Raw genomic sequence first — 23,906 nt, 5'->3', positions numbered from 1 at the left:
GCGGGGTCACACCTTCATGGCAATAATCTAATCAAAAGATCCCACCCACCATTGGGTGGGCCACATCTCCATGGAAACAACCTAATTAGAAGATCCCACCCACAATTGGTCTGCCCCCACAAGAGTGGATTAAAAGAACATAGTCTTTTTTTTTTTTTAATTCTGTTTTATTGAAATACATTCGCACACCATACAATCATCCATGGTATACAATCCACTGTCCACAGTATGATAACATAGTTATGTGTTCATCACTACAATCTATCTCTGAACATTTTCCTTACATCAGAAAGAACCAGAACAAGAATACAAAATAAAAGTGAAAAAAGAACACCCAAATCATCCCCCCATCCCACCCCATTTGTCCTTTAGTTTTTATCCCCATTTTTCTACTCATCCATACACTAGATAAAGGGGGTGTGATCTGCAAGGTCTTCACAATCACACTGTCACCCCTTGTAATCTACATTGTTATATAATCATCTTCAGGAGTCCAGACTGCTGGGTTGGAGTTTGGTAGTTTCAGGTATTTACTTCTAGCTATTCCAATACATTAAAACCTAAGACGTGTTATCTATATAGTGCATAAGAATGTCCACCAGAGTGACCTCTCGACTCCATTTGAAATCTCTCAGCCACTGAAACTATTTCGTCTCATTTTGCATCCCCCTTTTGGTCAAGAAGATACTCTCAGTCCCACGATGCCAGGTCCACATTCATCCCCGGGAGTCATATTCTGCATTGCCAGGGAGATTTACAACACTGGGAGTCGGGTCCCACGTAGCGGGGAGGACAGCGAGTTCACCTGTCAAGATGGCTCAGTTAGAGAGAGAGAGGGCCACATCTGAGCAACAAAGAGGTACTCAGGGGGAGACTCTTAGGTACAACTACATGCAAGTTTAGACTCTCCTTTGCGGTAACAAGCTTCATAAGGGCAAGTCCCATGATCGAGGGCTCAGCACATCAAACCACCAATCCCAATGTTTGTGACAACATCAACACCAGTCCAGGTGAGGATGTCCAACACATCCACACCTTCCCCCAGATCCTCAGGGCTGGGGAGGGGGAGCCTGTAAATATATTTTTTATTATCTGCCCAAATTACTCTAGGATAGAACATAGTCTTCATTGGGATTCAAACCAGCACAGAAGGATGGGTAAAGAAATGTGGTGAATATTACCAATTGGTGAATTTATGTGAAGGATATTTGGGTGTTCATTATACTTATTATTCTTAAAATTTTTCTGTGGGTTTTACATTTTTTCAAAATAAAATGTTCAAAAAGGAGGTAGGAAGAATGGACTGTTAGCCTTTTAAAGAGGAGATGAGCTGCTTTGATAAGAGTGAAACATCAGCAAGAGAAGAGATAGAAAAAATGAAAAAGGAGACCTAGTTAAAAGTAGGATCATCAATTTCCTGGTTTTGATATTGTACTAAAAATGGGGGGTAATAGGTGAAGGGGAAATGGAATCTCTATGTATTATTTCTTACAGTAGCATGTGAGTCTATAGTTATCTTAAAATTAAAAAGTAAAATAGAATTAAATTAAAAATGCAGATCATACCACCCAGAGGTCCTAATTCTAATTCCATTTTGGGCCCAGGCATTGTGTTTTCGTTTGCTAAAGTTGCCGAAATGCAATATACCAGAAATGGGTTAGCTTTTACAATGGGGATTTATTAACTTACAAGTTTATAGTTCTGAGGCCATGAAAATGTCCAAATCAAGGCATCGGCGGGCAATGCTTTCTCCCCAAAGACCAGCAACCAGCGATCTGGGGCTCCTCTGCCACACACACAGCAAGGCACGTGGCTGGTGCCTGCTGGTCCTTCTTACCTGGGTTTTGTTGCTTTCAGCTTCTGGCTGCTTCTCACTCAGCTTTTCTGTCTTTCTCTCTGGATTTGATTCTTATAAAGGACTCCAGTAAGAGGATTAAAACCCACCCTGAATGAAGTGGGTCACATCTTAACTTAAGATCCTACTTACAATGGATCCACACCCAGGGGAATGGATTACTTAGAAGAACAAGATCTTTTCTGGGGTCTGTAACAACTTCAAAGTACCACATGTTGCTGCTTTTATTTAAGCTCCCACATGACTATAACTTGCAGCAAAGTTTGAGAGCCGCAGTTCTAAGGAAAAGATCAGTGACACCAACAGCAAAAAAAGTCTTACTTTTCTGACAAAATTGATAGATGACTTTATCTAATCAGAGGGGAGGAAAAGAGCTGATAGTATAGAGCTATGGTTCAAAATTTGACATCCATATGAATCATATTTGGGATATTGGTTTAAAACACATATCTTTTAGGTCTAATTTTTAAGCTAATTAAATTTGTAGATGTGAGATAGCACATCTTTTTTTTTTATTAGAGAAGTTTTGGGTTTACAGAACAATCATACATAAAGTAGAAGATTCCCTCTTACACCCCACCATCAACACCTTGCATTGGTGTGGAACATTCATTATAATTGATGATAGCACTTTTTTATAATTGCGCTATTTTTTTAACAGTAGTTACCTTTGTTACAATTGATGAAAGATTATTAAAATGGTACTGTTAACTATCATCCATAGTTCACATTAGGTGTATTTTTCCCATATACTACCCTGTTATTAACACCTTGTATTAGTGTCATACATTTGTTATACTCCATGGAAGAACATTCTTATACTTGTACTATTAATTATAGTTCATCGTCTACAATAGAATTCACTGTAGCACATCATTTAACAGAAGAACTCCTGGGTGATTCAAAACCAAAAGGCTTGGAGATTACACTTCCAAGGGAAACAAAGTTTTTGAGAAACTTTGGACTTTGTGGCTTGGATTTGGGGACTATAAAAGAAAAAACAGAGAGTTTAAAAAATTCCAAGTTAAAATCTCTTTTACATTATACAAAATAAAGATAACTGAAAAGTAAAACAAATGAACAAAAAAAAACCCAAACCAAACCAACAATAAAAAACATAGGTTCACCAAGGCTGGAAAGGTATGGAGTGGAGAGTGGAGAGGTTGAAGATGAGGTGTCTTCAAAACTCTCTCTTGTACACTTGGATATTTGGATGAGAGATGAGTTCACTGAAAAAAAATGATAGATGAAAGGTAGTAGGGTAAAAAACAAAAAACAAAACAAACAAACAAAAAACACCAGAGCATAATAGTTCCTGACAGCATCTCCTCTATTACAGGTCAATTTCCACCCAGAGTATTGGCCAATAGTATCAAGAGAAAGGCTAAATTATGTTCAACCTACTCTTTTAAGATGACAAGGAAGTCTTGCTATATTTTAGAAATCGTTTCATATAAAATTAATTTGACATTTAGGTTTTTGGCATTTCAAGAGGCAAATTTCAGATTACTAAAAATTAATTTTGTGTTGTTATATCTAGTCATTATTATATTAAGAAAATGAATATGCATCCTTCATATTTGGTTTTTCTCACTTTAGTCACATCCGAAATATGTCTGAAACTTGGGAGAAAAAAAATTCGGGAAAATGAGGCATGCAGGAGAGGCTTTCTTATTAGCTCTGACTTGAAAAAACTTGCTAATCTTTAGAGAAAATAAGGAGAGGAATACAGTGGGGGATATGAGGGGACCTGGCCAGGGCCAGGTTCAGCTCATAGGCACGTCCTGTTGTTTGTTGTTCAGCCAGGTGTCATTCGGTGATCATTGTTATTGCTGTCTTATTTCAAATTAGAAAACCTGATTTGAACCATGCAGCCCCCACCATTCCCTGTTGTGGACCCTGAGACGCACCGTTTTTCATTACCATCCTAGCTTCTGAAGATGTTGGAGCTTTTGACTCCTCTTTTAGGGAGTAGAAAGAGCAAGTGGCTGAGAGGGTAGTTTGGGCTTTTTTTATTAAATTGGGGTTTATTTATTTGTGGAAATAAACTCTGTGGGGCCTCCATGTCCTCCTCTGTAACAAGAAGGGATGGATTTGATATTCCATATTTCCCGTGCCTGCTTAGCTCTGAAATTGTAAATCCTAGGTAGAGTTGATGGGAAGACCCTGTTCCCTGCGCCACAGAATCCATAAGCATAGAAGATACTTAGCTAGTTCATGGAGCCCCCACTCATCCAAGGGCTGTATTTCCATAGGTGACAGGCAGTTTAGACATTTAGGACTTGAGACACCCTTCCCCACCCAGGTGTAAGCTTCATAGTAGCAGAGACATGGTTTTTCTTGTTCCCTGCTGTCTTTCTTGTCCCTAGAACAGTGTCTAGCACCGAGTTGGTTTGCAGATAAATTGTTGTTAAGGAAGCGCATTGAGTAATTGTGATTGAATGAGTGAGTGAATGTGTGAGAGAGTGGAGTGAGTGGTACAAGTGGTTGGTAAGGCGCCCTGGCCAGCCCACACAGGATCAGTCATCCCATCCCTGAGTTTTAATTACAGTGACTATATTTTCCAAACTATGAATCAGGTCACACAATCTGACAAAGAATTTTTGTGCTGCTGGGGGTAGGAGAGTCAGTTTGGAAGATGTTTGGCTTCTGCAACATTGGAATTTCTGGGACATGATGTTCATTGCAAAGAATATTTTGTATCACCTGAGTGACAGAGGCAAGTGCAACAAGCAACAGCTCTGGGAGTGCACGGCCTCTAGTAGGAGGGCATAGTAGGGAGTGGCAGGATCTGCTGGGAACATCTCTGCACAGCTCAGCTGATGTTACCATGTGAAAATGCAGGCCCGATGTGGCCAGGCTTTCTAGTTGTAAGAGATGCCAGACTTCTGGCTTCTCTTTGTGATTTCTCTGTGTTGGATTTCTCCTGATTTTTTTTAATGTTGGTAACATTCAAAATCTTCCATGGGTCAAAAATAATATACCTGCTGGACGGATTTGGCCTGCACAAGCCACCAGCTTGCAACGTCTGGTTTAGACAATGAAGGCCTTGTCAGTTCCCAGCAAGAGAAGGAAGAGGCTTTGCTCCTTCCCAGTGGCCCTTGAGTTAGCCTCTCTGGTACCCACAACCATCAGAGGCGTGGTGTCCCGAATGCACCCAGAGATGCCCAGCTGGACAGTCTGGCTGGTGGCACTAGACTGGGCCCTGGGCAAGGGGTGGGGGCAGACAGCAATGAAGCCATCGGAGCAGGAATACTTCAGTGATGAGTTTGAATGGTTTATGTGGAATGATGCTGAGCAAGCACTAAATGCCCACAAATTGCAGGTTCGGAAACGAGAGCGATGGTGATCCTTGCTTCTGCAAGGGAAGATTCCAGATGGTATCAGACTTACTAGATTTTCAAACTAGATAAAAATAAAGAATGACCTCTGAGTCAATCTTTGGAATAAATAATCTTTTTTTTATTTCTTGCATGTATAGCCTACTTAGAATTTCTTAGATATTTTCACATTAGTTTTGATCTTTTTGTACAACATCTAATATATGAATGCTTTCTGATTTTAAAAGATTCACGATTCAGAAGTAAACTAAATATGAAAAATATGAAAAGCACTCTCCATCTATCCAGCCAAACCATGCCCAACTTTTAGTATTATTGAATGTATATACTTTCATCCATTTATTGTTTCATAAGTTATTAATTCCTTCCCTAAACTTTTTTGTTTGAATTTATTGCTATGATTCCCTTCCCTCAGTCCTCCATTCCTGTAATCCAGATTCTGTAGTTAAATGCTTAATTCAGTTATCTTCAGCCTTGTTTTCTAAGATATCAATTTTGAGGCTATAAGTTTTCCTCTGAATATTGCTTTGTCCTCATCCAACAAATTTTGCTATGGAGTGCTTTTTTTCATCTTTTATTTCTAATTGGTGTATGGTTTTATTGTCCAACCCCCACCACCTCCCCCCCACCAACCCAAGATTTATAGAAGAGTTTTTTTTTTTTTTTTAAATAGAGTTTTTTGGTCTGTTTTTGTTTTGTTTGCTATCCTTTGGTGTTAATTTCTGATTTTACTACATTATGGTTAGAGAATGGCCTGCTTGATTTCTGGGTTTTGGAATTTATTTACTTTTTGTTTGTGGTCTACCAGATCACTTTTATAAATGCTCCATAGATATTTCAAAAGAGTATGCATTCTTTTTTTGGTACAAAGTTCCCAACATATCTATTAAATCAAACATTTAGTTGTGTTATTTAACCCAGTGATTATTAAAATATGGTCCCAGACCACCTGTACCAGAATCACTTGGGCTGCTTATTAAATATGTGAATTCTCATGCTCCAAAAAAACAGACAAAATCAGAATCGTTGCCAGAGGGAGGGGAGGCAGGCATTTCTAATAAGCCTCCCAAGAAATTCTTGTGCTCATTAACAAACCCACTCTGCTAGATTCCCACTTAATTTTTGGTTTTTGTGGTCTGGTTGATTTCTGTGAATTTGTCCATTTTCCCTCATGTTCCTCTGCTTTTGTTTTATATGTTTCAAAACTCTGTTGTGCACATAAAGAATCAAGATGTTTTTGATAGAGTGTACCTTTTAGCCATAGGAATATGTCAGTATCAATATCTTTGCCCCATTTAAAGCAGTAGATGGATCTTTTCGATCTGAAGCCTTGGGTTGTTCTTTAGCACTGGAAATTTTTCATTTATTATTTTCCTCCTCCATTGTCTCTTTTGTATCCTCTAGGGCTTCTGACGGACAAGTGTTGATCCAGAACAGTCCTTCCAATCTCTTAATTTTTCTTTCATACTTTTCTTTTTGTCCTTTTATGCTATGTTCTTATAATATTATTTGGCTTGATTTTCTAGCACACTTAATAGTCACCTTTTAGCTCTCTGCTATTTAGTTTATCTTTTTAAAAATGTCAATGATAAAATTAAAAACTTTTAAAGATCTCTAGTTGTTTCTTTTTCATGGATGAAATATCTTTTTAAATCTTTCCAGGGATATTAATTTGCTGTATTCTAAAGTCTTCCTCACTTTATTTTATTAACTGTCTTTCATTGGGTGTTAGTTCTTTTAACTGAATTTGATACCCAACTTTCAGGGTGTTGATTTTCCCCAGGTGTTTGGTCGTTCTTTGTCTTCTGTGAATCCCACTTCCTCTTCCTGTTCTATTTGATGTCACATGAGCACAGTGATTGTGGGGTCGGAGTAGAACATGCCCCTGACAGCTGTGTGGCTTAGCTTCTCCTCCAGGTTCTGCCTTCCTGCTCGAGCTCCCACACCGAGGGCTCCGGCTTGTGAGAGACCACCTCTGCAGCCTCTTACTTAACTTAGCTGGGAGGGGTCTGCAGCCTAAAAAATAGCTCCCCCATGAGTCCCTAGGCTTCCTCTCACTCATTCTTTTTTTATTTTTTTAAATTAAATTCAGTTTTATTGAGATATATTCACATACCATATAATCATCCGTGGTGTACAATCAGCTGTTCATAGTACCATCATATAGTTGTGCATTCATCACCCCAATCTATTTTTAAACATTTTCCTTATGCCAGAAAGAATAAGAATAAGAATAAAAAATAAAAGGAAAAGAGAACATCCAAATCATCCCTCCCATCCCACTCTATTCTTCATTTAGTTTTTGTCCCCATTTTTCTACTCATCCATCAATTAACTGGATAAAAGGAATGTAATCCACAAGGTTTTCACAATCACTCTATCACCCCTTATAAGCTACATTGTTATACAATTGTCTTCAAGAGTCAAGGCTACTGGGTTGGAGTCTGGCAGTTTCAGGTATTTACTTCTAGCTATTCCAGTACATTAAAACCTAAAAAGGGTTATCTGTATAGTGTGTAAGAATGTCCACCAGAGTGCCCTCTCGACTGCATTTGAAATCTCTCAGCCACTGAAGCTTTATTTTTTCATTTCTCATCCCCCTTTTGGTCTAGAAGATGTTCTCAATCCCATGATGCCAGGTCCAGGTTCATCCCTGCGAGTCATATCCTGCGTTGCCAGGGAGATTTACACTACTGGGAGTCAGATCCCATGTAGGGGGGAGGACGGTGAGATCACCTGCCAAGTTGGCTTAGCTAAAGAGATTTCCTCTCACTCATTCTTGACTCTGGACTCAGCTCCCCTTACACACACGTGCATGCGTAAACACCACATGAATCAACGCACACAAACACACATGCACAAACACACAAACACATAGCACACAAGCACACAGCACAAACACACACACACAGGCACTTACACATTTCCATGGAAAATTTACTACCCATGCTTTGGCCTCTTGATCTCTGCTTGCTGTCTTTCAGGGATTCCTGAAAATTTCTAGTCAGCCAGTAGCATTCTTTGTTGTTTTGCTCTCTTCTGCCATCCTTATCCAATTTCCTATCTATTCCTGTCTATGTCGAACAGCCCCGTGCTCCGAGCAGGACAAGTGGTAGAACTCTCGTGCCAGGTAAGGAAACTGAGGCACGGCGAGATGCTGAGGGATTCACTGAGGGCCACCCAGCCAGGAAATGGTCGAGGCAAATCTCCAGTGCCCATCTCCTCCTCGAGTCCAGTGTTCTTTCTCGTGGATCATTCCATTTTCTTCATAATGATGCTCCTGAGTACTTCATAAATAAATGTAGCCTTGAATGAAAATTGCTAAAGGAAAATCCAAGTACCAGAAAACTAAAAACATTAGGTATTTGTAGCTCACATATAACTCAAATTTCCCAGCCATAGTTCCATCAGGATCCATGTAGGGGAATGTGATTTTAAACATTCACAGAGTGGACCTTAAAGTTAGGAAGCAAATCACTTTCTTATGGACAGTCTGTGATCTAGGAGCCACCGGATTTGGGGCGTGGGCTGGCAAACTCTAGGTTTGGGTTTTTGACACTCGCACTTGTAATTTCTTGTGGAATGGCTATCTTTGTGTCCAGATTCTAAATTCCATGAGAACAGGGACCCTGTCTGTCTTGTTCCTCTGTCCCTAGAACTTAGCAGTCAGATCTGCTTATGGGGGCAAATATATTCAACACTAAGTATTTGTTGAATAAGTGAATGAATGATAAAAAGAACAAATTAGTTAACTTACCCTTCAAGGCAGGGTACAAGAACCTTTGGGGGCTGGGCAGGTTAAAATCAACATGTCAAATGGCTCATTTAGGGCAATCTGAGTTAGTAGGAGCTATTGGAACTAATGGTGTGTGCCCGACTAAAGGCATTCAAATCCCAATTTATAAAATTGCCAGCTCGATGAGAGACATGTGGCGGGCGTCAGGAAAGGGGAGGAGGGGAGGTGGCAGGGTTTGGCCTTTCTGGTTGCCACTTAGTGACGCCTGCTCCAGAGTCTGCTGTTTCCTCTTGTGGACTGTTTAAATGTATCAATTGTGGCCTTATAGACCACATCTCCAAGCTTCCTGTAGGCAAAATCAGTCGGATCTGAAACAGAGAAAGGAATATTCTGCCATCTCAATTTTCTAAGGTGGTCAGGGTACATTGTCCCACATTCGAAATTGGGGCTTGAGGCTCAGCGATTCGCCTGGGGGCCCAGGGCAGCTGGAATTGGGCACAGATCCCTGGCCTGGAGCCCATTCCCCTTTCTAAGTGCACTTACAGGTTTAATGCTTCGCTACTACCACATCACACGTGCTCTAGGGACCACTGGCTTCCAAGGTGTCGCCACCAGGCAGGGAATAACGTGGTCACATGGTCGAGAGCCTGGACTTTGGAGTAAGTCATTCACTCGAACCCTGGCTCTGCCCCTACTCACTGTGTGACCTGGAGCTGGTGGCTGACATGTCCTGGGCCTGTAAAATGAGGAGACCAAATGGGAGGCTGAAATGAGCTGACAGGCAAAGCATTAGCTCAATGTCTGGCACATAGCGAAAGCTTAATAATCAGTAGAGGCTAGAACTGTGGTGGTTATTTTTGTTTTTCCTGTTTATAGTTATTGTTAGCTTCATTGAAAACATTTCATGTTTTACGATCACCTCAGTTCCAGTCTTCTCCTAACCTGGCAGAAAGAGGAGGATTGGGCTCATAGGCACTAACCCAGTGACCATCAACCAACCCCTGCTACATTTTAGTCAGGGCTTCTCCCAGCAATTCCCCTTCAAGCCTTTAACTACACAGAGGCCTCTCCGCTTCCCCTGGCTCTCTAATGAGCCAGCCGTTCTGTGTGCAGCCCTTGCCATCTGCTCTCCACCTGCAGCGTCTGCAGCCTGGTCTCCAGGGCAGAGGGCTTTCTGTCGGAAGGGCTTGAACTTACCATTTTAAGCACTCAGCATTGAAATGGAATAGAACAAGGTTTTAAAGCAAAGCTTATGAAGTCAGTTTTCCAAGAGCGATTTCTGGATGGCAGCCTCAAAGGAACTTGGTTGAGCTCTCAGCACGGTATCCCTTTGAAGTAGGGGCAGGTTGGCTTTCAAAGCAACCAACCCCCAAGGTCCTCATCTTCCCGGATGGAGACGTAGTGGAGGGCTTCTTCCGGGGAGTGTGGCTGCTTACTTCCTCTCCCCTTTGGCCCTGGAACAGATGGTTTTCAATCATGTGGGCTTTATAAGGACCTAGATACCTTACGTTTGCTCGCCCGATGTAGGCAAATGCATTATTTTCCTTGGAGAAGAAGGTACCAGCCATGAAGAATTGAGGATTCTTTTTATATAAGTATATATTTTGTAAATTAAATTGACACTTAAATTCTCATTAACTTAACAGTAGAAAAAGAAGCCAAATTGAAACAGGAGAGATTATTGAAATTCAAATTTTCTATCATAAAAGATATTATTTCTTAAAATATCCATCCATTTAATAAATTCTGAAAAACTATCAAGAGGTGGAAGTCGCTGTTTTTTTTAAAAACGAGGTTTCCATTTGAGATGGATTTGAATTAATTACCTGCTATGGAAAATGAGAGCAGGGGTTTCCCCTGACATTTGCTAGCCAAGTCATAGCTCCTGGGCTAGGGTTTATGGCATTGCGTTCTGGTTTGTAACCCTAAAGTGCATGATTGTCTAGTATTTATTCAATACTTAAATGGCTTCATATTCACCATTTAGACCTTTTGCCACCACTTCTCCATTCTTCATTTTGGTTTCTCCCTTCATTGTCTGGATTGTTGGCATCAGGGAGTGTTCATTGGAGAAGGGTTCCTGGCTGCTCTCGTCCCTGGGCCTCTTCCTGATGGAAATCTGTGACCCATGCCTGTAAATCTGGGCCTCTTGACTGGATGCACCACTCCTGATTTAGGGACATTCCGCTCTGTTGTCTTCTGACATCAAGTCCTGCTGTCGCTTTCTGAGTCACTCTTTTGGGGACAAGCTGTGTTCAGGGGGTAGAGGTCAGTGACTTTCCAGATAACTAGTTATCTGGGGTCATCCACACCACCCTTCTCTACTGCTCCCGTGGGGAATTTATTATTTTCAGGAGTGAGGGACAAGGTTTAAACATTAAACAGAAATATATAATTTTTTTTCTAATTACAAAAGTCGACACATACCTCTAATAAAAATGTTTTTAAAAGCAGGAAATGAAAGTCTCCCATAATGATACCCCAGAGAGAACACTAGTAATAGCTTGGTGCCTGTTTTTTCCAGACTTTTTGTATGCATATATGCACCCATACATGTATATATGCATAAAAATGAATAATTATTTTTTAAATTGGGTTCATACTATATGTACATTTTTCAATGTGCTTCTTTTTTACTTAAACATGCATCTTTTTTTTATTATTGGTAAAGTTGTAGGTTTACAGAAAAATCCTACAGAAAATACAGAGTTCCCATTGTACCCCTCCTCATCCCTCCCTCTATAACACCTTGAATTAATGTGGCACATTTTGTTACAATTGATGAGAGAATATTATTATCATCATACTATTAACTAGTATGGCTTACATTTGGGTTCCCTGTTTGTGTTGTATGGTCTTATATTTCATTTTTTTAAAATTTTTATTCTAGTAACGTATATATTTGAATGTGGTTGAACGTACATCTTAATAGCTTTCAGACCAAGTACACAGGATCTGCCCCATTTCTTTGTAGGGCTCCATGGGGCTCCATCAACACCTGCTCTACTAGTTATTTAACCAGTCTCTTATTGATGAATATTTGCCTCATTCTCTGTTATAAATGATGCCTCAGTGATTTTTGTATATTTAAGGCTAAAGGATAAATTTCCAGAAGGGCTGGATCAAAGGGCAAGAACATTGTTAATTTCTAGTCAGCAATTTCTGTCATCTCTGCCTCCAAAATATATCTCCAGGCCATCTCCCTGTCCCCACCTCTGCTGCCACCTCCATCTTTCACCTGCTCCCATGGCTGCAGCCGTTCACCCTGTTTCCACATTGGTGCTGCCTCTCAAAATCCACTTGCTGCCGAACAGCCGTAGTAATTTTTTAGTAACAGAAATCAGATAATGTATCTCTACTTAACCCTGCTTTGTGGCTTTTCTTTGTGCATCTGTCCCCTGCCTGCTGCCTGCCCTCCTGTCGTTCATGTACCACCTTCCAGCCACTTCTGCTTCGGCCATCACCACTGCTGCCCCTCTGCCTGATATGCTTTTGCCCCAGACACTCACCCCACCTTCTCTATCTTTGATCAAAGGGTCCTTCAGCCCAATCACTCTCCATCCCGGCATCCAGGGTCTTTCCTTCACAGTCCTGGCCACGTCTGAAATGCTTGTTTGTTTGTTTTTTTTTTTTTGCACTGATCACCTGTCTCCCCCAACACACTGTACACTCTGGTAAAGGTGAAGGTCTTGCCAGCTTGCACCTGACTCTTACCTCAGCCCTCAATACAGCGCACTTAGCACACATGCATTCATGAATAAATTAACACACGGTTGTTGCCAGATCATCTTCCCTTTTGGTTGAACCACGACAGACAGCGAGGGAGACTCTTTCCCGTGTGGGTAATCTAGAGGAGCTGCGAGCAGGAGCTGAGAGCAGAAGGCCTGGCTCTGCCACTTAACAGCTGTGAGAAGTCAGACCAGCTTAATGACTCTAGGTTCCAATCCCCCAACTTGGGGGGACCCCCTAAATTCAATCACTTAAATTGTGGGGTCGCACCTCTGTGTAGGTAATGAAGAGACAGAGAAAGCCAACTCAGCCAGTCAGGAGTTTGGGGGTCCCTAATACTCTATCCAGATCCCCCCTGGAGCTGGCTGTCATTGGTACCAGCTTGGTGGCTCCACTCTATCTCAGGTATCAGTGAGGACAATGACAGCAGTCTCCCAGCTAGGAATATCATCCAGCTTGATGGCAGCTATTTTATCACTTCCATCCACAGCAACTGGACAAGAAGAACACTGTAGAAGCAGAGAGAGGGATTTGCCCACTGTTTACTCATCCAGTCTTGCCCGCCACCCCTGCAGAAATAAGAACTTAAGCTGACCCTGTTTGAGGTTGGGTCAAGGACAGAGGCCAACAGCCTATCCTGTTTCAACCAAATTCATGTTATCACAGGGTTTTACTCTACCTGCCTATCTTACAGAGTTATTGTGGGGATCAAAGAAGAGAAGGAATTGAAAATGTTTTGTACAGAGCATTATTCTGCTGTAAAGGATTAGTAGCTTTACAATCACGGAAATCGCTGTTAAATAGCAGGCCACGCGGGAGCTTGTGTTTCCCGATGGAGAAGCAGTAAATCTGATGACCCTCTAACAACCCAGCACAGCCAGAGTTTGAAGACAGGAGCCCTGCCTTCAGTTCGGCTTCTGTGGGGTTCGCATGGACCATCTCCATACACTCAGTTAAGAGACCTCATTGTTGTCCTTTCCAGTGTCACTGATAAATAGGCACTGCCTTTAATTCAGGGTTTCTCAACTTCACCACTGTTGACATTTGGGGCTGGGTAATTCTTTGTTGTGGGCAACTGCCTGTCCTGGGCATTGTGGGATATTTAACAGCAACCCTGGCCTCTATCTACCTGATGCCAGTAGCACCCTCCACTAGTTGTGACAACAAAAACTGCCTTGAGTCATGCCAAATGTCCCCTGGGGCCAAAATTGCCCCCGGGTGAGCATCACTGTTTTATTAAAACAATTCAGTGAGGCAGGGGTTTGTTGACCCATTTTATGGATGTCAGAATGCTCTTAGGGTCACATTGCTAATAAAGAGAAAGCCTGGAATCTGAGTCCTTGTTTACTACCTCCAGGGTATGTAGGTGCCCTCTACCCCCATTCCCAGCCACCTCCCAGACACCAACAAAATTTACTCAGTTATTCAGCCATTGTTTCTTGAGCACCTACTGGTTGCCAGGCAGTATTCTAGTTGGTCAATAAATCTCATTGATACTCAGTTTGGAGGGGAAAGCCATGAAAGATAGACACCTGTAGTAGTTTCCTGTTACTGCTATAACAAATTACCACAAACTTCATGGCTTAAAACCACACAAATGTATTATCTAATGGTTCTGGAGGTCAGAAGTCTAAATTAGTTTCACTGGGCTAAAATCAAAATCATCATATGCCTTCTGGAGGCTCCAGGGGAGAATCTATTTCCTTGCCTTTCCCAGCTTCTAGAGGCTGCCTACAGTCCTTGGCTCATGGCCTCTTCCTCCATTTCAAAAGCCAACAGTGTAGCATCCTCTCCTCTCACTGATCTCTGCTTCCATCATTCCGTCCTCTCCTTCTGACTCTGACCATCCTGGCTCCCTCTTAGGACATTTGTGATTACTCTGGGTTTACCCAGACAATCCAGGACTATCCTCCCATCTCAAGGTCCCTGTCTTAATCCCACCCACAGAGTCCTATCTGCCATGTGCAGTAACACATTCACAGATCCTGGGGATAAGGATGGCAGACATCTTTGGGGGTGGTCATTATTTGGCCTACCACAATCTGCTCTCCAGCTTCCCACATGCAAAATATGTTTACCCCATCCCAAGGCCCCCCAGAGTCTCAACTCATTACAACATCAACTGAAGTCTCAAGTCTCATCAGCTCAGAAGCTCCAAATCTCATCATCAAACTCATCTAAATTAGGTCTGATCCATCCTGGGTCAAAATTGCTCTCCCTCTGTGGAACCATGAAACTGGAAGGCTAATCTGCTCCCAGGAAACAAGGGTGGGTCAGGTGTAGGGTACCAGTTATAAACATTGCCACTTAAAAAGGGAGAAAAGGAAAGGAAGAAAAGAGTCACTGAACCCAAGCAATTTTGAAATCCAGCCAGACACACACCTTTGGATTTCAAGGCCTGGGAATACTCTGTGACTTGAGGCTCTGCCCTCTGGGTCCCCAGCATCACCTTGGAATCATCCTTCCGTTTTCATGAAGGGTAGCTTGTGTTGGCAGCCAAGTAGTTTTACCAGCCTGTTTCCTGCCTGTAGAATTTGGAGAGCGTGACAGCCTTCCTTCATTTTGTCCTTTTTCTGTCCCTTTCAGCCCAAGCCAGCAGTGTTTCTGTTGGTATAACATCCTCAAAAACTTTTTGAATCTCTTGTGTATATATCTAGAATTGACTCCATTCTTTCCTAAGTAATCCCATCTCTCTTCCTAGCTTCTCCCACATGTCTAACGTCTTCAAATGACCCTCTGCATGACTGAATACTCCTGAACTTTGGATCCTTCGGAGGCACTAGTATAAGGTTGTCCAGCCACACCCTCTGGCTCTATGGCAACTCTTTTCTGACAGTAAATCCCTAATTTTACCATCTTTTGCAATCTGGATAGGCTGAAATTTTTCCAAATCATCATCAAGCCCTGCTTCCTTTTTGCTTAACAGTTATTCCCTCAATCTACCTCTTTCTTCTCATATTTTACCATAACCAACCAGAAGAAACTGGGCCACATCTTCCACACTTTGCTGGGCTCGGAAATCTCTTCAGTTACATATCCAAGTTCATGGCTTCCAAGTTCCGTTTTCCCCATAACTGTGAGACACAATTCAGCTAAGCTTCTGCCGCTACAGCAAGGATGTCCTTTTCTTCAGTTTTCTACAGCATGCTCCTCATTTCCTCCTGAGCTCTCACTGGCAGCGCCTTCAGCACCCTTATTTCTACCATCAGTCTTTGAGGATGATTCAGGTACTCTCTAAGATGACGAAGGTTTTCTCTACATGATCCCCACTTCTTCCTCACTCCTTAGGTTCACAGGTTCCAGGACTTGGGATGTGGACATCTTTGGGGAGCCCTTATTCAGCCTTCCACAGCAATGTTTAGGTTTATTGGTTCTCCCAGCAAACTTTTATTGATTGCTTCTCATTTTCTCAGATCTATGTTAGATATTGTGGGGACTACGGGGGTAGAATGGCTGGATTGACTGAACATCCTGGTTTGCCAAGGCAGTTCCAGTTTATACATTTTATCCCTTTGTAAACATAGTAGGACACTTTTTCAATTTCAGAAGCTTCCCAGTTTGGGTGATAAATCTTCTGGTCAAACTCGGTGTAGATCTTGGCCTTAAGGACTCTACAGTCTCATGGAGACAAAAGGAACATATGAGAAAAATGATCAAGCAGTTATAGTTCGGTGCTAAAGGTTACGGCATTTAGATGCCGCTAAATACCCTACAATGCCCAGTTCAGCCCCCTGTAGCTATCTGTCGGACATTTCACCATCGGGAATTTCAGGGTCACTTGGAAGCCCTTTCAGATTTCATATTTAAAGCATGGTGGCTCAACCAGCAACGTCAGCATCACCTTGTTGGAAATGCAGATTCTTGGGCCCCATCCGGGCTTAATGAATTAGAAACTCTAGGAATGGGGCCCTGCCATGTGTATTTCAACAGGCCCCAGAACCTTATCATGTATTACACAGAAACGTACACACACACACACACACGCACACACTCTCATTCTTAGTGGCATCACATGTATACAAACACCACAGTTAATACTATAAACACTGCTCTGCCCAGAGCATTGCTCATTTGTCCCTGCCCTTTGTTTCTTCATCTTCAAAGTGATGGGTTGGCATGAGATTGGTAAATGCTAGTTTGGTGGGAATGGTTCTTTGTTTCTAATGATTGATTTTCAAATAAATTTTTTTTAAGTTCCATATTTTATTTTTCAAGTTTCTTCTTGGCTTTTGGCAGGAGCTGAGAAAAAGCCTGGAGCTCGGTGTCAATCTGCAGAGGAAACAAAAGAATTCCTCCAGTGACGAGTATGACTCAATTGAAGAAGATGTACTTTCTGAGCCCGAGCCTGAGAACCAGGCACTGATGGATCACCCTGGGGAGGACCCCCCTCTTTTCAGTGGGGACTCAGTGCAGAAGGATGTTCCTGAGGACCAGGAGACAGAAGGAAGACGCCCTCCCCAAGGCCCAGACACCCTTGTGGTACTGGAATTTAACCCAGCTTCCCAAAGTGAGCCCTGTCTTTTGTCTTATGTGGCATTTCTTTACCTTTTGCATCTCTAGGTCTGACAGTAGGACTTAAACTTCCGGTGGTCTTTTGAATTCAGCTTTGGGTAGACTGGACTCATAAGCCACGGAGATATGTCGGTCAAGTCTCTATTGATTACAAGGGGCAGAACCCTACTGGAAACTAGCTTACACAAAAGGGCTTTTTATTGGCTCAGATCGTTGAAAAGTCTTGGGCAGTAGCACTGTCAGGACCAAGATTCTCAGACTCTATCATCAGGACTCCTTTTTTCCCTCCCCTTCCTTCCCCTCCCCTCCCCATCCCTCCTCTCTTCTCCGTTTCCCTTCCCTTCCCTCCCCTCCTTCCCTCCTTCCCTCCCTCTCAGCTCTGCCTTGCTTTCTGTTGGTGCCATTCTTAGGAAGGCTCTCTACATATAGAGGCAGAATTGCCTTGATCTGAGTGATTGACTTTTCAACCCCATTAGGAAATTTCTCTTTCCTCAAAATCCCCAGTTCTGGCACCTGATCCCAGATTGGCTCATGTGCTGTCTCCGAATCAATCTTTGTGGCTCTGATTGGCCTAGTCCATTCAGTGAGACTAAGGGGTGTGGTCATCACTACCCAAACTACATGGACTGATAGTGCAGCAAGGGTAGTTTCCAAAGGAAAAGCAAGATGTCATTATCTGAAAAAGGGGTAAATGATGCTGGGCAGATAGAAACAGCAGCTGTCTGGCTGGAGGAGGTTTTTCAGAGAAGACCCTGGAAAGTAGTGTGAGCAAAGCAATTGGTGGTTCAGGGGGAAGACAGAAGGACCTGGGGGTCCCGAGCCTTGACTCAGGCTGGCTTAGTATCTACTTGTACCTCCCTTCTCCATTCTAAGTGCATTCCTTTCAACACTGAGTGTGGCCAGCTAACAGGTGGCCATATTTTTAATCAAATATCAGGACCAACCAGAAGCACGAGGGAACCTAAGGAAAGAGAACTCAGGCAGCCTAGAAAATCCACAGCCATTTTCTTGTTGATGGATCCATGTCCTTCCAGCAGGTTCTTACCACATTGCTCTCTCACCTCCAAACCTTGGCTCGGGTGGTGCCCTCTGCCTAGACCCCCTCATTTCCTCCTCTCCTCCTCCACTCCTAGCCCTGGAACCTGGCTAACTGCCTTCCTGCAGGTCTCCACTTAGAGGCTACTTCCTCTGAGACATCTTTGCATTTCCACCATTGCCCTGAGTGGGTGTGTCCTCCCTGTGCCCCCCCATGACGTCTTCAAGGCACTAGTGTCATCAACCCCAAACTGCTTGTTGAGTTGTCTTGCTCTGCCAGGGCCCAACCCGCTGATATTCTGCACCACATCCCCGGTGTAAGCCTTACACCTGGCACATTCAAACCTCTCAGCGAATAAATCCCTGTCGAATAGACGAAGGAGCTGTGCCCGCCTGGTGGAGCACCCAGCGATCAGGGGCGTGTTGGTACGCTTACGTGTGCAGCATCGTTTTCTCCATGAGGTGAGGGGGGAGGGGGATTCTGTGAGGAGGTGGACTGAGCCTCCCTCCTGGAAATGGGGGACGTAACAGTCATTTCCCAATGCAGGGGACCAGGTGACCCAGCCACGTAAGGAGAGCGACTGGAAAACAGGCATGGCTTGAGAGGGACGCTGGGGCAGGAAGTGAAAGGAGAGAACTTCCATTTCTTGACATTTTACGTTTCTTAACAATCAGGCTGCTTGGCAGGCCCTGTGGTGACCACGGTGCCACCCGCTCTGCAGCCACTGCTCTGCTCTGTTCCCTTCAGTCTGCAGCTTCTGGCCGGCCCTTCAGCCCCAGCAGAGGCTCCCATGGAGAGGTGTGTGCAGGAGCTCGAAGGGCCTGTTAGAAGGTCTCCTCAGACCATAGCATGGGATTGGAGTTCTGAACTAATCCTGAACATTTACTTGAGGATAGTCAGCAGGAACGGGAAAAGGTGAACTTGGTTCCAGGCTGTTCATTCATTCGTTCACTGGGCATCTGTCATGCCCCAGGCACTGTGCTAGTTCAGGGGTGTCAGAAAGGAATAAGACAGGCCCAGTTCCTTCTCCTCTGTCACTCACCAGGGAAAACTGCACGTAAACGCACAATGAATAATCGCCACCATTTATTGCCTTCTTTTTAACATGTACCAAGCACCATGCTAAGATGTTCCAGTTTGCTAATGCTACTCTTTTGCAAAACACCAGAAATGGATTTGGCTTTTATAAAGCGGATTTATTTGGTTACAAAGCTACAGTCTTAAGGCCATAAAGTGTCCAAGGTAACACATCAACAATAGGATACCTTCACTGGAGAAAGGCCACTGGCGTCCGGAAAACCTATGTTAGCTGGGAAGGCACTTGGCTGGGGTCTGCCTGCTCCCAGGTTGCGTTTCAAAATGGCGTTCTCCAAAATGTTGCTCTTGGGATATTTTGTCCTCTGTTAGCTACAGCTCCTCTTCAAAATGTCACTCTCGGTTGCTCTGAGTTCCCTCTGTCTGTGAACTTTATACAACTCCAGTGATCCAATTAACACCTATCCTGAATGGGCAGGATAACACCTCCATGGAAATTATCCAATCAAATGTTTTACTCACAGTTGATTGAATCATCTCTCCATGGAAACGATCAAAGGATTCCCATCTAATCAGCACTAATATGTCTGCCTCCACAAGATTACATCAAAGATAATGGCATTTTGGGGGCCATAATATAGCCAAACCAGCACCTAAGGGCTTAACACGTGGCCCCTCTTTCAATCCTTGCCTCCAGCTCAAGGGAAGTTCTATCAATATCCTTGTTTTACTGATGGGGAAACTGAGGCACAGAGAGATCAAGTAATTTGGTCAAGGTCACACAGCTGGGAAGGGGCAGAGCTGGGATTGAAAACCTGGCCATCTGAGTCTAGAGCCACTTAACCATTAGGCTAAACGAATAAACCAGAAAAGGTTAGAAAGCAATAGTTGAGTTTTGGGAAGCCAATAAGAAACCCCCTCTTCTCCTAAGTTGTGAAACAAACGAATGATAGACATAGGGTTCTGAGAGAAGGAGGGCAAGTTATCACTTGATGATAGCTGGTGGCTGCCATCCAGTACTGTCCCCTCGGAGGTAGACAGCTCCCCACCCAGAGGCCAGCAGAGCTGCACGGTGGGAGGGGGCTGTGGGCCATGAGGATAACTCCCTCCTGGAAGAGGGAGGAAGGTGGGGAGAGAGGTCGCGGCTGGGCTGAGCCTTGGTTGCTCCCTTCCCTACTCTCTCCAATCCCATATGGCCTCCTTGTGAGCAAGGGGCAGTGAGTGAGGGGCACAGGGAGAGGCAGAAATCATTTTCCCACTAACTGGAAGGGGAGCGCTGGGCTCATGGATCAAGTTAGGAATTCAGGGAGGAGGAGAGAACGGCAACTCCAACAGTCTTAAGAGGTGTGAAGGTTATAAAACAGGACGCTGGGGTGGGGTGGGGAGGGGGTGAGCCGGGGCGGTCAGAGACGCTTCCTCAGGGGAAGCAATGCTTTAGCCAGGAACAGCATTTTGGGAGGAGGGAACTGCATGCACGAAGGGCTTGAAGAGGGGGACAGCTGAGTGTTGATGGACAGAAACAGGGCCAGTGTGGTTGGGGCTGAAGAGCACAGAGGGTGGTAGGAGATGAGAGCAGCGGGGATCCCAGGCCACCTTCCACGATGATCCAATCTAGGGGGACTCTGAGTCTGGGTCCCTCGGTGCCCTAAAAATATCCTCGAATAGGCTTTGTTTGGTCAAGGCCGATCTCTGTGCTAGTCTCTAGAGGACCCTCTTATGAATAGGGAAAGGCAGGGTGGGGGGGACAGGGAATAAAGGGTCAAGGGCGCATCACTTCCTAGCCCTGTGATCTCAAGACAGGTGACGTGAACATCAGAGCTCTCCCCTGGACCAGGAGATACTCATTTCCTACGGCTGCTGAACAAACTGCCACAAACACTTAAAACCACGCACATTTAGCAATTCTGTGAGTTGGAAATCCGCTGCAGGTCTGACTGGGCTAAAATCGAGGTGTTGGCAGGACGGCTTTCCTTCTGGGGGCTTTCGGGAGGGATTCCTTGCCTTGCCTTTTCCACCCTTTAGAGGCTGCCCACATTCCCCAGCCCATGGCCCTATCCTCCGTCCTCAAAGCCAGCAACGCTGCCTCTCCCTGGCTCTTCCACACTCACCTCTCCCTCTGACCCTCCTCCCTGCCTCCGCCTCCCACTTTTAAGCACCCTGTGATTGCACTGGCCTGCCCTGGTGATCCAGGATAATTTCCCTATTTTAAGGTCGGCTGATGAGCAGTTTTCTGCACAAACTAACATTCCCAGGTTCCAGGGATAAGGGCGTGGATGCCTTGGGTGGGGGGCTTTATTCCTCCCACTGTGGAAGACAGTGACTGTCCCTCCTGGGATGGCTAGGGTGGTAGATGGCACAGGGTGTGCCCAGGACGGAACCAGTGCGTGGGCACCTGGAAGGCTGGACAAAAGAAATGCTGCCTGTCATGCAGTCTCGGGGTGAGCTGACCCTCTCCGGTCTTTGGCTTGTTCCAGTGGCCTGGTCACTCCTGTCTCACAGACTGATCTGCTCTTGGGCCCTGGGCGTCAGTCCAGCTGAGGGGCAGCTACTCCAGAAAGTGGTAGAGAAACACAGGTTCTTGGCACAGTCAAGAGGGGGTGGCCGAGAGCAGATGTCACACAAGGCCCCCCATCAGCCCTGAGCTCCTCCCCAAAGCTCCTGGGGCCCTTGAGTCTGGGGTGCCCCCTGCTTTGAGCCACCACTGCCCCTGCCACACCCCCCCACCCCAGGATTTCCTCTGCTGGAACTCATTGCACTCTGCTCCTTAGTAGGCACTTCTGCATTTTCTTCCTTTCCAGGCAAGGTGGTCCCTCAGCGCAGGGACCTGGTGGTTCCCCCTGCTCTGCTTTCCCGTTTACCCACCTGCCCCCCCTGCCCACAGGGCTGCTTTCTTCCTGGTGGTCCTGGGCATGCCCTTCTCATGCCTGTGAGCCTCTGCTGTCTCTGGAGGCCCCAGAGCAGGTTTTCCCATACTTCAGCCATTTGTAAACCTCCTTCATGATTTTTTGCCATATCCATGAACCACCTGTAATATTTTTAGTTGTTGTTTTTCTTTAAACCACTCACTTTTCTGCCTTCCTGCCTACTTTCCTTCCTTTCTTCCTTCCTTCCTTCCTTCCTTTCTTCCTTCCTTCCTTCCTTCTTTCCTTCCTTCCTTTCTTCCTCTCTTTCTTTCTCTAGGATTGTTCAAGCAATAATATTCATGAACTCAAGGGTTTGATATGCTTCTTAGATTTTTTTTTTTGCAGTACATATAAGATACAAAAGTGCTTCCAAAATGTTTGCCCATGTAGCATCTGGAATCTTCTCCTGTGCCGCCAGTGGTCTGGGAGCTCCCTTCGCCAACCCAGCCTCCTGGCCCTCACCTGCCACAGCCCTTCCAGCTGCCAAGCCTCAGGACATCTGGTCCCTGTGGTTGAAATGCCCCCGACTTGGTGCTCTGGTAACTGCCTGGCCGCCTTTATGGCCCCTCTTCATTAGCCGCTGCTGTGGTGTGCTCCTTTGCCTCCCTACACACCTGCCAGCCATGTCCTCCAGGCTGCACTTCTCCAGGATCCTGGAACCCAAACCTTTCTTTTGTTCAAACTCTGCTCTGTCATCCCTTTAACTGTCTGTTTCCTCAATTCATCTGCAGGCTCCTTGAGGACAGGGAGTGTGTTTCAGTGTCCTTGGTTGTAACATCATTTTATGTACCACACTGACAATTAAACCCACAAGGCCATTGACTATAAGACTTGTCCCTATTCAGAAATGTTAAAGTTTGCAAACCAATGCACCCTAGAATATTTCATTTAATTGCCAAAGTGTAGTGCTTGGCAGGTGATGCTTCTCAGCAACTTGCTTTGTTGCCTCCATTGTGCACATCTCTAACTGAGTAGGGGTTCAATAACTATTTGCTGAATGTGTGAATGAAAGAAACAAATGACCTAGCAGAATGTCCCAGCTCTGCTTGCTTTGGGTGTCTTGACATATAAACCATTGTTTTCCTACAGGTAATAAAAGGGAAAGGAATTTGTCTGCTAAACGCAAGGACCACGCTGAGGTCTTCCTTCCCAGCAGATCCGAGCCAGACTTGAATCACAAGCCCCCTGCTGCATTCCCAGACCAGGAGAGAGTGTACTCCAGTAAGTTTCGGGTGTTCTGGGCTGGGCTGGCGTGGGCTGGGGTGCTCTCCATGGGGGCCCTTACAGAAGAGTCCTCACTTCATTACCTTCCTCTCCAGGGGCCGAGCTGCCCTAGCTACTTTCTAGTTCTACAACAAATACATGGTTATAGTTGAAAATTGCTTTCATTTTTGTTTTTACTCAAAAAGTAATTTGCTTACTTTATGTGGGCCATCATACCCGCAAATGGTTCAAAGTTCCAAAGGTGGAAAAGAGTCGATGGTTGCTTAGTTTGCCGCACTGCTATGAAAACACCACACAAGGGGTTGGTTTAGACAATGGGAATTTATTGTCTCACGGTTTTGGAGATCAGAAGGCTTGTTTCCTTCCTCCCAGGATCGGAAGTGTGTGTGGTGCTAGCCAGAAATCTTTGGGGTTCCTTGGCTTTCCCGTCATATGCTGATGTCTTTTCCTTTCTAGCTTCTGTGGTTTTTGAGATCCTTTTTATAAGGCCTCTAGTAATCCGAATTAAGAACTAATCTTGCTTCAGTGGGCCACA

At 44.4% G+C, this 23,906-nt stretch overlaps 1 protein-coding gene across 1 annotated transcript in view; it reads left to right on the top strand.

Moving 5' to 3' along the window:
* LOC119517380 (katanin interacting protein) overlaps nucleotides 1-23,906 on the top strand; it is a 185,456-nt gene that overhangs the window by 70,360 nt on the left and 91,190 nt on the right. The window contains 2 exon segments of the mRNA XM_037813957.1: nucleotides 16,898-17,168; nucleotides 23,237-23,368. Of these exon segments, the coding sequence (XP_037669885.1) occupies nucleotides 16,898-17,168; nucleotides 23,237-23,368 (403 nt within the window).

The sequence above is a fragment of the Choloepus didactylus genome, chromosome 21 (assembly GCF_015220235.1).
Source record: "Choloepus didactylus isolate mChoDid1 chromosome 21, mChoDid1.pri, whole genome shotgun sequence".
NCBI lineage: Eukaryota > Metazoa > Chordata > Mammalia > Pilosa > Megalonychidae > Choloepus > Choloepus didactylus.
This window is presented reverse-complemented; position numbering and strand designations above follow the sequence as displayed.